The 15,655-nt window shown below is 38.8% G+C and overlaps 1 protein-coding gene across 3 annotated transcripts in view; it reads right to left on the bottom strand.

The window, feature by feature from the left end:
• RTN4 (reticulon 4) overlaps positions 1–15,655 on the bottom strand; it is a 74,342-nt gene that overhangs the window by 43,437 nt on the left and 15,250 nt on the right. The window contains exons 2-3 of one of the 3 annotated variants that reach the window (XM_018055251.1): positions 8,772–8,828; positions 5,663–8,068 (exon numbers count right to left, since the gene is read on the bottom strand). The exons of 1 other annotated variant lie outside the window; for it this stretch is intronic. In XM_018055251.1, the coding sequence (XP_017910740.1) occupies positions 5,663–8,068; positions 8,772–8,828 (2,463 nt within the window). The remainder of the gene's footprint in view (positions 1–5,662; positions 8,069–8,771; positions 8,829–15,655) is intronic. One more of the 3 variants, XM_018055252.1, reaches the window with a different exon arrangement.

Consider the following 15,655-nt stretch of genomic DNA (forward strand, 5'->3'; position numbering starts at 1 on the left):
AAACTACTACACAATTGCACTCATCTCACATGCTAGTAAAGTAATGCTTAAAATTCTCTAAGCCAGACTTCAGCAATACGTGAACCGTGAACTCCCTGATGTTTAAGCTGGTTTTAGAAAAGGCAGAGGAACCAGAGATCAAATTGCCAACATCCGCTGGATCATGGAAAAAGCAAGAGAGTTCCAGAAAAACATCTATTTCTGCTTTATTGACTATGCCAAAGCCTTTGACTGTGTGGCTCACAATAAACTGTGGAAAATTCTGAAAGAGATGGGAATACCAGACCACCTGACCTGCCTCTTGAGAAATCTGTATGCAGGTCAGGAAGCAACAGTTAGAACTGGACATGGAACAACAGACTGGTTTCAAATAGGAAAAGGAGTACATCAAGGCTGTATATTGTCACCCTGCTTTTAACTTATATGCAGAGTACATCATGAGAAACGCTGGACTGGAAGAAACACAAGCTGGAATCAAGATTGCCAGGAGAAATATCAATCACCTCAGATATGCAGATGACACCACCCTTATGGCAGAAAGTGAAGAGGAACTAAAAAGCCTCTTGAGGAAAGTGAAAGAGGAGAGGGAAAAAGTTGGCTTAAAGCCGAACATTCAGAAAACGAAGATCATGGCATCTGGTCCCATCACTTCATGGCAAATAGATGGGGAAACAGTGGAAACAGTGTCAGACTTTATTTTTTGGGGCTCCAAAATCACTGAAGATGGTGACTGCAGCCATGAAATTAAAAGACGCTTACTTCTTGGAAGAAAAGTTATGACCAACCTAGATAGTATATTCAAAAGCAGAGACATTACTTTGCCGACTAAGGTCCGTCTAGTCAAAGCTATGGTTTTTCCTGTGGTCATGTATGGATGTGAGAGTTGGACTATGAAGAAGGCTGAGCATCGAAGAATTGATTCTTTTGAACTGTGGTGTTGGAGAAGACTCTTGAGAGTCCCTTGGACTGCAAGGAGATCCAACCAGTCCATTCTGAAGGAGATCAGCCCTGGGATTTCTTTGGAAGGAATGATCTAAAGCTGAAACTCCAGTACTTTGGCCACCTCATGCGAAGAGTTGACTCATTGGAAAAGACTCTGATGCTGGGAGGGATTGGGGGCAGGAGGAGAAGGGGATGACCAAGGATGAGATGGCTGGATGGCATCATGGACTCAATGGACGTGAGTCTCAGTGAACTCCGGGAGATGGTGATGGACAGGGAGACCTGGCGTGCTGTGATTCATGGGGTCGCAAAGAGTCGGACAGGACTGATCGACTGAACTGAACTGTCTAGTTATTTACAGAAAGAGATCATAATAAAGCAAATGGGGAAATGTTAGTAGGTAAATTTAGATGAAAAGTGTAAGACATTCTTTGTACCTTTATTTTTGCAATTGTTTTTAAGTTTGAAATTACTCCCAAATGAAAGTTGTTTTTAAAAAAGCAATTATCTTAAAAACTCAAGTGGTACCATAGGTTTTCTAAAAATTCAGCTTAATTCCAGTCAAAGGAAATTTAGCATCTCATGTGTAATAAACCCTCTTTTAACACAGATTGGTTTTTCATTTTAGTTCTGAATAAACCTGATGTTTCTTTTCACCAAGTCCGTCGTGGCCAGTTTGCAAATTCATCTGTCTGCAGCTTCAACTGAATAAGTTTCTACATATTGACCATAATACCCACACATTGCCCCCTAAATATCAAAACAGGATCTAGAAAACTTTTATCATATTTATATAAATGAATAAGTCTATATGTTTACTCACATTTGCTAACTCTAACTTTTAAAGTAGCATCTCTTTGTGAAGCCATTCCTAATATCCCAAGGCAGAGAGAGCCTCTTTGTGCCCTTAGTATTGTTAATGATCTTCCAATCATTATACATTTATATCCCTGAACTGTCACTCTATGCCAAACTGAGATTTCCATTCGTCATCTGAGAAAAACATTTCAATTGTCATCTGGTAGTGCTATCAGTTAACTATTCAGAAGTTTCACTATATGGGTCTAAATTTAGTAGTATAAATTTAAGCAATTATTAAAATATTTTAACTTAGATATTTATATTTAAAATAAGTGGAAAGTGAAAAATTAAAATGCCAATGATAATCATAATATATCTTAAGAAAAAATAAAAACCATCAAGGTACCAAAAGCATAAATCTTTCGTTATGAATCTTCTTTAAAGAAACTAAAGAACATATATGAAATGCTCAGCCTCTAAATAATGAGGTACAGTGAAGCAAAAAGTTACATTATGAACGTTCATAATTATGAACTGAGAGAAACCAGTATTTACATTTTATTATTAAGTATACACTTTGAGGGAATTCCCTGGTTGTCCAGTGGTTAGGACTCAGTGCTTTCACCACAGTGGGCCGTGTTTAATCCCTCGTCAGGGAACTAAGATCCCACAGGTCATGCGGTATGGCCAAAAAAGTAAAAAGAATACAGCTTGACTGAACCAGATAAAGGGCATGAATATAAAAAGCAAAAAGAAGCTTTAAAAAATGGTCCAGATACATAAGTAATCAAAAAAATTCAAATTAAAACAAAAAAATGTTTCCTTTATTTTTCAAAATGGCAAAAATCATTTAAAAAATAAAAAAGCTACCACTTGTTGAATGCCTATATATGCCAGGTAATTTCTAGGCCTTTTTAAAAAGAACATTTAATAAACTTTTTTATTTTACAATAGTTTTGGATTAACAGAAAAATCACAAGAATATTACAGAGAGTTAGCATATACCCTGTACTCAGTTTCTTATTATATTACTATGGTAAACTTGTCACATATAATGAGTCAATAGTGATATATTTTCATTAACTAAAGTCCATGTTTTATTTGGGTTCTCTTAGTTTTCACATAATCTCCTCTTTCTGTCCTAGTATTCCATCCAGGCTATCACATTACATTTAATCATCATGTCTCCTTAGTTTCTCAGACGCCATTGTTTCTGATGACCTTGACAGTTTTGAGAAGTACTAGCCAGATTATTTTGTAGGATGTCTCTCAGTTTGGGTCCAGAATATCAGCATAGCTTATCACTGTGGATGTTAACCCTGGCACCTGGCCGAGGGAGTAGTTCAGGCTTCTCCACTATATAAGTGACTCTTTTTCTCCCTTTTCCATGCTGTACTCTTTGTCATACTGAGTGAAGTCAGACAGAGAAACACAAATATCATATGATATCGCTTTTATGTTGAATCTAAAAAAAAGTGTACAAATAAACTTATTTACAAAAAATGAAATAGTCACAGATATAGAAAATAAACTTGTGGTTATATGGGGGGGGCGGTTAGGAAAGGGGAAGGATAAATTGGAAGATTGAGATTAACATTTACACACTACTACATATAAAATAGGTAACTAATAAGGACCTAATATATAGCACAGGGAACTCTACTCAATATGCTATAATGGCCTATATGGGAAAAGAACCTAAAAGAGAGTGGATGTATGATATATAGAACAGATTCACTTCACTGCACAACCTGAAACTGATACAGTAGTGTTTATCAACTATATGCCAATAAGTATAAAAAACAAAGCAAAAAATACATTTTGATAAAATACCTTTTTATCAAGGGAAAAGAAGACTAGCATTCATTTTTCTCCTAATTAATTTTATCTAAAAATACCAACAAGGCATCAAAGTCTGCATCACATTTTGCTCATCTCCTTTGCTGATTAAAATCAGTCTTTTTTCCCCCCAATTAAAATTGAATCCTGCCTATAAATATCATTTTAAGAAAACAAGGAGAACAAATTGGAGATAATAAATTATCTGAGCAAATTTAATTTTTATTTAGCACTGATTAATGTTTTCACATTTAAAAGTATATTCAGTATGAAGATACAGAAATTAAAAGAAAAAAACACCTAGATCACAAACAAGGATGCAGAAAATCATTAGCCCTCTGAGAACAGAGATGACCATTACAACTCCCTTCCTTCTGACAAATCCTCGATCCTTATCTTAACTAAGCCTCTCCAGAATTTGTTAATGTTGATCAATTCTTCCACCTGTAACCCTTCATCTGTGGCTTTAACGACTGCCTCGAGTCCACAGTAAATACACGCATACAGTTAAGGTCCCTCTCAAGAGCTTCCTGTGTATAATCTCTCTCATTCTTGGATGTCACATAGGTACCTTAACTACAACATTCTCAGAACTGAATTTTTATTGGTCATCTGGTGACATGGATGAACCCAGAGTCTGACACACACAGTGAAGTATGTCAGAAAGAGAAAAACATATATGTGGTATCTAGAAAAATGGTACTGATGAACCAATTTGCAGGGCAGGAATAGAGCTGCAGTCAGGGAACAGACTTGCGGACACAGATGGGAAGGAGAGGGTGGGACGAACTGAGAGCGGCACTGCCATAGAAACACGACCATGCTAAGAGATAACTGATGGGAAGCTACTGTGTAACATGAGGAGCTCAGCTCCATGCTCTGATGACCTAGAGGGGTGGGACAGGGCTGGGTGGCAGGGAGGTTCTAGAGGGAGGGAATATACTATACATACAGCTGATGCACAGCAGAAACAAGCACTATACTGTAAAGCAATTACACTCCAATTAAAAACCATTTTAAAAAGGCATCTGCCTTGCACATGAATAATCTACAGGCAATATATACTACTATGTCTAATAAACACTGAGCACTCTTAAAAAAAAAACTGAGCATTTTGTCCCATTAAACCCACTTTATTTTCTCATGTTTCCAACTCAGTTTCTCACACTGCCATCCATGTATCTGCACATGAAAGGAACCCAGGTTCCCCAGAGAAAGCTTTAACTCCTCTCCTTATCTTCATGTCCGATTCCAATCAAACACTATTACTTACGTCTCTGTGCCCATCCCATTGCCTTAATGCTCATGATCTCCCCTTTCTTTGATTATAGCAACAAACTGTAAACTGGTCTCTGCCACCAGTACTACCTATCTCCAATGCCTAAGTATATTCAGTAAATTCATAGTAATCATACATATTTTTATAGAAAACACATCTAAATTAGGATGCTAAATAAAAACAAATGCACAAGTTACTTTATACAAATCAGGTATGTGGGAAATGTGGAGTCACAAGAAAAAAATGAGAATTAGTACTTTCCAGGAGAATTAATAGCATACCTCAATGCACACTTCAACAAAATGTCTAATACTCAATATGCTTAACTTTACACCTATTACTGGAATTACTGCATTATACTGAAACAGTAGAGACAAGTAACAGAAATGTTCTTTCCTTAAGATTTTAAAATGAAGATATTTCTGGGAAAACAAAAGTAAATATATCTGAAAATACTTCATTTTTAATACCTCTTGCTCTTGATGCTATTAGGAAACACTAAAGCAAAAGAGAAGAAAGAAACAGATGTTGAAGTCAATTCTAATAAAATTTTGTTCCAGTTCTGTGGTGCAATATAAAAATTACCAACAAATAATTATTGGCAAGTTAAGAGCAAGAGTGAGTGATGAGTGCAAGGGTTGGGGGGGGGGGGCACTAAAACCTTTAACTGAGCCAGTAAAAAGAATTCTTACTGATGTGATATATTTAGACCCTATAAACATAACACACTACACAAAAGGTAGAATGTTCCACAAGTCACAAGGTGGCAAGAGAGCACACAATAATGTATGGATTGATTACCTGAAGTTTTACTCAGCTCTGCTGAAAATATAGCAGATGGTGATCTTCGCTCTTTTTCTGTATCAGAAGGAAGTTTTTTCTCAGCTTCTTTCACAAGAACTTTGGGTTTTTCTATGCTGCCTATCTCTGCTTGAGCAGCCAAAGCAGAAACATCTGGAGGCAGTATGGGCACCTTTGAAACATCACCCCTATCTTTGGAGAACTCATCTGGGACACGAACTTCTTCCTCTTTAGGTTGTGTACTCTTGAAAGAAAGGTCATGGGGCAATCCTGCACAAGCCAATGACCCAGCTCCATCCTGGATGTCAGCAATTTCACTTTTGTGGGATACTTCTAGGTCAGTGTATTCCCTGGCTAATGTAGGAGAAGAATCTGCTTTAGAACTGACAAGGGTAGGGAACTCATCTATAATCTCAATTGGAGATGAATCTGAAAATGTTTCACTTTCTCTTAGGTTTGCTTCCTGAGCAATGAATAAGCCATCACTTGAATAAACTGCAGTATTGAGCTCCTCCATCTGCAAAGGTATTTTCTCCTTTGGGGTCAATGCTGAAACTTCATCAGGTGCTAAGGTATCTTTTGTGATGCCTAAACTGGGCTGAAAAGACTCCAAATACGGTTTTCCTCCTTCAGGTGGTGGTGAAGCACTGAGTTTTCCCTTATTTTCATGTCCTGTCATTGACTCAGATGAAATTTCAATGAGATTTTCTTTCACAAGTATTACAGCTTCATCTTGTTTTTGTGGAACTTCGGGTATTGAATCATCACTAAATAAGTCAACTGGTTCAGAATCGGGGGAGGAATCTTCAACTAGCTCAGAATGCTCGGGCACTGGCTGTGCAACTTCTGCTATTTCTGAATAACTAGAGAAATCTGGAGTTGGTTCAGTAGAGATCTTTGTTTCTTTAATTAAATCACATGCAATAGATATATAAGGAGCTTCTGTTTCCTGAACAGCTACACTAATGCTTTCAGGCTCTGTGATTTCTTCATTCATTCCTGATTCTTTTTTTAGTGATACATTCATGGCTTCCTCATATGGTGGGGGATTTTCAGGCTCAAACATTATGCTTTCATAATTAACTGAAGGAGGAGTTTCTAATGGTGATGAACTGAGCTGCACTGCAGAAGCACCAGCACTAGGAACTACAGAATTTAACGGTGCTTCCATGACAATGTCAGGCAAAACCGGTGAAGGAGTAGCTTCAGATTCTTCAAAAGATGGGCAAAGCTGTGTTACGGGGTAAAGTGACTCCTGCACAGCTTCTGAAGTTTGAACCAGGTCCATTTTTGTTTCAAAGGCAATTTTTGTACCAGTAGCGTCATTCAATTCACTTTCACATGCTTCCTGAACCAAATCTGGGGTTAGACCTTCAGGCATGTTTGCCACTACTTCCTGGGTCACCTTTGACACATGATCTGTTGTAACGTAATCTGTCTTAGACTCCTGTGCTGCCACAAGGAAAGGGTTTGATGCTTTGGCGCTTGCATTCTTCTCTGTTACAATTTGTGCCTTTTTTTCTTCTATCTTTTTTTCATCTGTCTTATTTTCCGAAGTATGATCTTCCAACAAGGGGAAAATGTTTGTTGAAACATTCTCAGTTGTTGGGTTAAAGGGAGCACACGTGATGTATGCTCCTGAACCACCTCTTATAGCCTCTGGTGTACTGGGAAATGAAGTGTCATCATTACTGCTTTCACTATCTTTTTCAGTATTTGTTTGTTCAAGGCTATCTGAAAAACGTTTCTTATCCACTTTACCTTCCAATTTGCTCTCTATATTACCTTCAGCAGCCAAAACATCACTACCTTGCTTGTAAGTATCTTTCACTTCCCATACTCGCTCAAACGGTTTGAAGTCTGCATATTCCTCCCTCATAGAAGCTTCTGCTGCAACTCCCTTTTCATTAAAACTGTCCTTTGTTTTTTCTGGAGACAGAACTCTATCTTCTGTAACGGATTTCGTAAGGACTGTAGATAACTCCTGCTGAGTATGAAGGATGTTACGACTAACTAAGTCCTCTTCTTTATCTTTACTCCTCACAACTATTTCGGCCCTAGGATTCACTACCGTTATCGCAGGTTCTGCTTTTTGAGAGCCACTGAATGATGATTCCATTTCTGAGTACTCCAATTCTGAAAACTCAGTTAAATTTCTCTCTACAAATGGATTTTTTGCCTTCTCTGAGAATGCTTTAGAAGCTTCATTTGAAATTTCTGGAAGTGTTCCTTCAGTGGGTAGTACTGCTGGTAAATCACCAAGGTATTCACGTTCTTTAAAAGAAGCAGCTGAGAGAGGAGATAAAGAAGGAAGAGAAGCAGCAGTTTCAAGCAGGACAGATGGAAAATCCTCTTGACCAGCAGAAACAGTGTTACCTGGCTGCTCCTTCAAATCCATAATTTTTTCTGTGACCGTGGACAGAAAGGAAAGTTAGAGAATGCCAGTGCTCTGATACTAATGCTCAGAGTTAATGCAAGTTTTATTACAGATTCAAAAAATAGTGTTAGTAAAGACTTACTGTTAACTAAAATGCTAATAACATTTAGTTTATAAATAATAACCAAGTAGACTGAATAATTACTGAAGAAATTAAAGCTAGGGTCAAAAAACATGTGCACGGCTATAAAGGCAATTATATGCCATGCAAAGACATCAAGTCTTTGAGAAATACCTCAAGTAAAATTAACTGAGAAAAACTACTATTAACTAGTCTTAGAGGAAGAAATGAGAATTTGAGAAGAGACTTTGACCGACAGTATAGGAAAGACGGGGCACTGGATAATTAAATGCCATAGACTGGCATTCTTTTCTGTGAAAGCCTTTTAGCTATAAGAAAATACACTGTATTTGGAGGAAATGATTAGTCAATAAGTAAACATAAATCAAGGGTCCAAGAATTCCTTACACATTTCCAATTATTAATCGGGTTTCTGCCCATTTCTCTCTTGGATACAGCATATAAAATGCAAATTTCAACTTGGTCAGCAGACAAACATTCTTGGAATCATGCTAATTTTTAGTAAATTCAAACTACTAAGCATAGTTAACAAAACTAAAAAGTTAAAGTTAGAATACACAGAAGATAATAGGCTAGCAGAAAGAACTTGCCTGCAGAGGAGTGTATCACAGGCTCAGATGCAGCAGGAAGAGCAAAAAGTGTCTCATCTGAAAAACAAATAGAATATATCCTCAGCAGAAATAAAGACAGAGCTGGAAGGAGACTAAAGAGGAGCAAGCAAGGGGTTCAGTTTGTAATGAGTTAACACAAAACTTAATCTACAGAGAAAAAGTCAAGATGGAAAGGAAAAAGTAGTACCATTAGTAGTTCCATTAATCCAGATTAAATTATAATTTACAAAATTGATTAAATGATATCCATAGAACCTATCATTTCCCAAGAGGCAATAACATGTTAACTTTATGAACCATCATGGCTTTAATACACTAATCTTTTCTTTTTTATTCGTCTATGTTCAATTTTGGAGAAGGTAATGGCACCCCACTCCAGTACTTTTGCCTGGAAAACCCCATGGATGGAAGTGTCTGGTAGGCTGCAATCCATGGGGTCCCTAAGAGTCGGACACGACTGAGAGACTTCACTTTCACTTTTCACTTTCATGCATTGGAGAAGGAAATGGCAACCCACTCCAGTGTTCTTGCCTGGAGAATCCCAGGGACGAGGGAGCCTGGTGGGCTGCTGTCTATGGGGTCACACAGAGTTGGACACGACTGAAGTGACTTAGCAGCAGCAGTATGTTCAATTTAGAAGAACACTTTCAGAAAATCATGCATATTCTCTATTTGTTATTCTAAGTGCTTTACATGATGCAAGAACTCATTTTACTCATTATAATTCTACTGTTACAGTGTTGTTAATATCCCATTTAACAGATTAAAAAACTGAGAGACAGACAAGTTAAGAAACTCACTCAGTACATAAGCAACAAAGACTCCAGCAATACATTAGTAGCAAGACTCCAGAGCTCCCTTTCTTAACCAATATATGCTGTATGTTATAAACTGTGTTTCCTCCCAAATTCATTATGTTGAAGCCCTAAGGTCCAGGGAGTCATGTTTGAAAACGGGGCCTTTCAGAGGTAAAGAAGAATACATGAGGTCATGAGGGTCGGACCATGGTCACATGAAGAGGTCATGTGAGCACACAGTGAGAAGGCAGCAACCTATACGCCAAGAAAACAGGCCTTTAATGAAACCTAACTTGCCCACGCTTTAGTCTTAAGACTTCCCAGTCTTCATAACTGTAAGAATTAAAGTTCCCTTGTTTAAGTTACCTAGTCTATGGTGTTTTGTTATGGCAGCCCATTAATACACTAGATATTGGTATATTAACCTTGTACAATGTCATTTTATACCTGCTGGTGGGCAATCTTATGCAAAAGATCTTTGGTTTACACTAGAGAAAGCCCCCTAACAAAAGACAATTTGAAATAGTTTGAGAGATGACAGGAGGTATTTCTTTCGCGTAGAGGACATAATAAATTTGGATACTTCTACTGGGAAGGACAAGCTAGACAAGCCTGATCAACAGGAAAAAAGAGAAATCAGAGATGTGGCTATCATGAACAAAGACTTTTCTTCCAAGGGTATTCCTTTCAAAGAATTCAAAATGTCACATAAAATGTAAAAACAAATTCTTCCTAGGTATGATACCTAAAGGAGTCTCAGGGCTTCCCTAGTGATTCAGTGGTAAAGAATCCAGCTGATTATGCAGGGGACACAGGCGGGTTCAATCCCAGATCTGAGACAATCCCACATGCCGCAGAGCGACTAAGCCTCTGTGTCACAACTACTGATCCTGCGCTTCAGCGCCTGAGAGCTGCAACTACTGAAGCTGCATGCTGCAACTAGCAAAGCCCACACGCCCTTGAACCCGTGCTCCACAAGAGAAGCCAGTAGAGAAACCGGTGCACCGCAACTCACCGAAACGGAAGAAAACCTCACACAGCAACAACGACCCAGCACAGCCAAAATAAATAAATAGACAATTTTAAAAAGAAATAAACGCTTTTTAGATTGGTGGTGAGGTGAAATCCATGACAAGCATTTAAAAGTCTCCTGTAACCCAGAACCACAGGCTGGACAGACCACTCACCCACACCACTGAGACACTTTGCCTTAGGAGATTTTACAAAATGTACACATATGCATGGGCTTCCCCGGTGGCTCAATGGCAAAGAATCCGCCTGCAATGCAGGAGGCGCAGTTTGATCCCTGGGTTGGGAGGACCCCCTGGAGGAGGGCATGGCAACCCACTCCAGTATTCTTGCCTGGAGAGTCCCATGGATAGAGGAGCCTGGTGGGCTACAGTCCCTAAGGTCGTAAAGAGTCAGACACGACTGAAGCGACCTAGCACACACACACGCGCACATATGCATACACATTTTATTTTTTCTAATACTTAGCATTTATTTCATGCTCACTGCCAGGCCAAGGACTTTTCATATTTACTTAATCTACACATCAACCCAATGAGAAATATGAGAATTTTTAAGATGACAATCTAGTAGCTTGCTCTAAATTACACCACAGCCTAGATTTAAAATCCATGCTCCTGCTTCAGTGTACACACTTTTAAAAGATGACTTCTGTAATCTTAGTTAAATTAGTTTCTCATTTGTAATATAATAATCTGAAAATTCCTTTCCGCTAAGATAATGAATTAAAATGTTGTACAAAACTGAGATTTGGGGGTCAAAGGAAAAAACCAAATAATTACACAGCTGCTCCATCTAAATAAAAGGCAGCAAATTCCTGACAAATTGGTTTTTTTTTTCTTCTAGACAATATAGTTAAAAAACAACTAATTCAGAAGACAGTCTATTTGGAAAGTGAACTAGAAACCTGTTATGTTAAAATTATAGGGAAAGCAAAATATATCTAAAATTGTGCCAAAAATTTAAAGTTTTTTTTTTTTTTTTTTTTCAAAATATATCCTTACTGCTATCCAGAATCACTCTTACAGTAAAAATTATATTTCTGGCACTTGGTCAAGTAAGAAAGTTTACAAATTGGTAGTTGAAATATTCACTAAAAAAATTTTTTAAATCCCCATTTGTAAAATGAGATTCAATCCAAAATTAGCCACAAAACAAGTATTTCATTTCTAAAAGTGCTTAGGGAAAAAAATCCAGAAGAGATCACTAACATTTGGCCCTGAAGAAGAGAGTTGCTCAGACTCTCACTAAGGCCCACTATGAATCATGGGATCAAGCTGCCTGGGTCCAAATTCCAGATCCGTCACTTATAAATGTACAACCCTCAGAAAGTTATTACTGAGCCTTCCTGGGCTTCATTTCCTCCTATGAAATAAGGAAAGTAATAGTAACTACCTTAAAAAGTTGTGAGAGAAGGAAGGGGAAAAAAGAAACAACTTGCTCTAAGTCACACTGCTAGGATGCCGGAGAGCCGGGATCTGAAAAAGGTCTCTCAAGCTCAAGTGCTTTACCTTCTGAGGGATGTATTTATGCACAAATGCCTGTTGTAAATTATATATTCCTAGTTGATCAGCCCCATAAGTTTGAGCTCCTGAAACAAAAAAAAAATTGTCTCCCAGCAAATACCTTGTAATTATCCAAAATATTTGACTGTTTGCTTCTACTTCACAATGTAACATCTACACTACGTAAAATAATCTATAGAGTCAATGTAATCTCTATCAAACTACCAATAGCATTTTTCACAGAAGAACAAAAACATTTCACAGTTTGCATGGAAACACCAAAGATTCCAAAAAGCCAAAGCAATCTTGAGAAAGGAAAACACAGCTGGAGAAATAAACCTTCCTGACTTCAAACTATACTACAAAGCTACAGTGATCAAGACTGTATGATGTTGACACAAAAACAGAAATATAGCCCAATGGAACAAGATAGAAAGCCCAGAGATAAACCCACATACCTATGGGCGCCTTATCTTTGCCAATAGAGGCACGAATATAAAATGGAGAAAAGATAGCTTCTTTAATAAGTGGTGCTGGGAAAACTGCACAACGACCTGTGAAAGAATAAAACTAGAATACTTCCTAACACCATACACAAAAGAAAACACTCCAAATGGATTAAAGACGTAAATGTTAGGCCAGAAACTATAAAGCTCTTAGAGGAAAACATAGGCAATACATTCCCTGACATAAATCACAGCAAGATCCTCTATGACCCACCTCCTATAGTAATGGAAATAAAAACAAAAATAAACAAGTGGGACCTAATTAAACTTAAATGCTTCTGTACAGCAAAGGAAACAATAGTGAAAGTGAAGTCGCTCAGTCGTGTCTGACTCTCTGCGACCCGTGGACTGTAGCCCACCAAGCTCCTCCATCCATGGGATTCTCCAGGCAAGAATACTGGAGTGGGTTGCCATTGCCTTCTCCAGGGGATCTTCCCTACCCAGGGATCGAACCCAGGTCTCCCACATTGCAGGCAGATGCTTTAATCTCTGCACCACCAGGGAAGTCCTTAAATACAAGAACACAGTCTCTCAGAAAACCTTCTATAGAGACACAGAACTTCAGATCCAAGTACTAACATCAAAGATTTCAAGGGAGGAAAGGAAGCCAGGTTGAAAGAAGAAGGGGGAGGAGGCGGGAGATGGGGGGCAAAAGGGGTGGCCCTACAGATGTCTCCTGCTACCCACAGATACCCAGGCGTTACGGGACTTTTCCCTGGGCCTCCAGAGAAGGGAGGACTGGAACTCGGCCCTACCAGATATCAGACCAGACCAGAACCAGAATTCGAGTTCTCTGCCAAGAGGAGGTGATCAGTCTCCAATCCTCAGCTCAGGCTGAGGGCCTTTCGACCAGATCCCTGTGTCCAGGACCAGGAGACTAGAAAAACAGGGAAGGATAAGAAGGGTTAAGGAGAGGAAAGAGAGAGGGAAAGGGAGATAGGTCAATAAAGTCTCTTGTTCCTTACTGGTCGGGGTACTCTGGCCAGCTGTCCACATCAGGAGGAGACAAGGGACAAAAGGGTCCTAGTTGCAGCCGCTGGGTCCAGTCCATTGGCAGGCAAGCTGGCCCCTGAGTACCCCGAGTGGTCAGGATGTCAGTCTCAGCGAAGAAGAGTCCCCGCCAGAGTCGCCATTTGTTGCAGGAAGAGGAACCCCTTCCAGGGCCCGAAACTGGGCTCTTGTCTAATGCTCGGAAATTAATTGTCCGAGGAGACACATGTGCTGACAAAGCAAGAGATTTTATTGGGAAAAAGCACCCAGGTGGAGAGCAGTAGGGTAAGGGAACCCAGGAGAACTGCTGGAAACAAAAAACAAGATTAAAAGATAACTCTCAAGATGGGAGAAAATAAGTGCACATGAAGCAACTGAAAAAGGATTAATCTCGAAAATATAAAAGCACAAATCCAAAATTTAAAAAGCACAATATAAAATCACAATATAAAAGCTCAGAAAAACAAAAACAGCCCAATCAAAAAATGGGCAGAAGACCTAAACAGACATTTCTCCATAGAAGATATACAGATGGCCAATAAACATGGGAAGACGCTCAACATCACTCATTATTGGAGAAATGCACGTCAAAACTATAACTAGGTATCACCTCACACCACTCAGAATGCCCATCATCAAAAAAAACCAACAAACAATAAATGCTGGAGGGGATGTGGAGCAAAGAGAACCCTCCTGCACTGTTGGTGGGAATGTAAAATGATACAGCCATTGTAGCAAACAGTAGGGACATTCCTTAAAAAAACTAGAAATAAATCTATCATATGACCCAACAATCCCACTCTTGAGCATACACTCTGAGAAAACCACAATTCCAAAAGACACATGTACCCTAATGTTCACTGCAGCACTATCTACAATAGCCAGGATACGGAAGTAACCCAGATGTCCATCAACAGACAAATGGATAAAGCAGAAGCAGTATATGTATACAATGGAAATTTACTCAGCCATTAAAAAGAACGAATTTGAGTTATTTTTAGTGAGCTGGATGAAGCTACAGCCTAGTATATAGAGGGAAGTAAGTCAGAAAGAGAAAAACAAGTATCATATATTAACACATATATATGGAAACTAGAAAAATGGTATTCATGAACCTATCTGCAGGGAAGAAGTGGAGACACAGATGCAGAAAACGGACTTGTGGACAGAGCGGCGGAAGAAGAGGGTGGGACGAATGGAGAAAGTAGCATCAACACATACACACCGTAAGTGTACGCTACTGGTGGGAAGTTGCTGAGTAGCACAGGGAGCCCAGTGTGCTGCTCTGTGATTAACTAGAGAGGTGGGATGAGGGGACAGGAGGTTCAACAGGGAGGAGATATACATATAATTGTAGCTGATTTGAACTGTTGTATGGCAGAAACCAACATAATACTGCAGAACAATCTTCCTCCAATTAAAAAATAAATTTAAAAAGGAGTCAAAAATAAAAGAATGACAGATTTTTAAAAAATGAGAAACAAAAACAAAGAAACCAAAACCTTAGCCATCAATCTCATTTGTACTATTTGAACAGACAGCCAGAGAAATAATAAATATTAGGGACTTAATTATACCCAAACTAAGTAAAAACATAATGGCATATTGAAAAAACAAAAACAAGTTTTCACTAAATAGGCAAAAGGAATCTAGAACTCATTAAGTCTCTCCCCTACAGCCATCAAAAAGGACAATTTGGTTTATTTTCTTGCTCAAAAGACATTTACGAGCTCCTGCTTATACACTGAATTATACCAAAAACTCTTAGACATATTAAGGCCTGCACTGAAAAAGTGAAAGTGTTAGTCACTCTGTTGTGTTCGACTCTTTGCGACCCCACAGACTGTAGCCCCGCCAGGCTCCTCTGTCAATGGAATTTTCCAGGCAAGAATGCTGGAGTGAGGCGCCATTCCCTTCTTTCCAAAGGATCTTCCTGAACCTGGGTTTCCTGCATTGTAGGCAGATTCTTTACCATGTGAGCCACCAGGGAACCCCCAATTTAACTGTCCAAACTTATCTCAACATATTATCTATGC

Source organism: Capra hircus, chromosome 11, assembly GCF_001704415.2.
Source record: "Capra hircus breed San Clemente chromosome 11, ASM170441v1, whole genome shotgun sequence".
NCBI classification, from domain to species: domain Eukaryota; kingdom Metazoa; phylum Chordata; class Mammalia; order Artiodactyla; family Bovidae; genus Capra; species Capra hircus.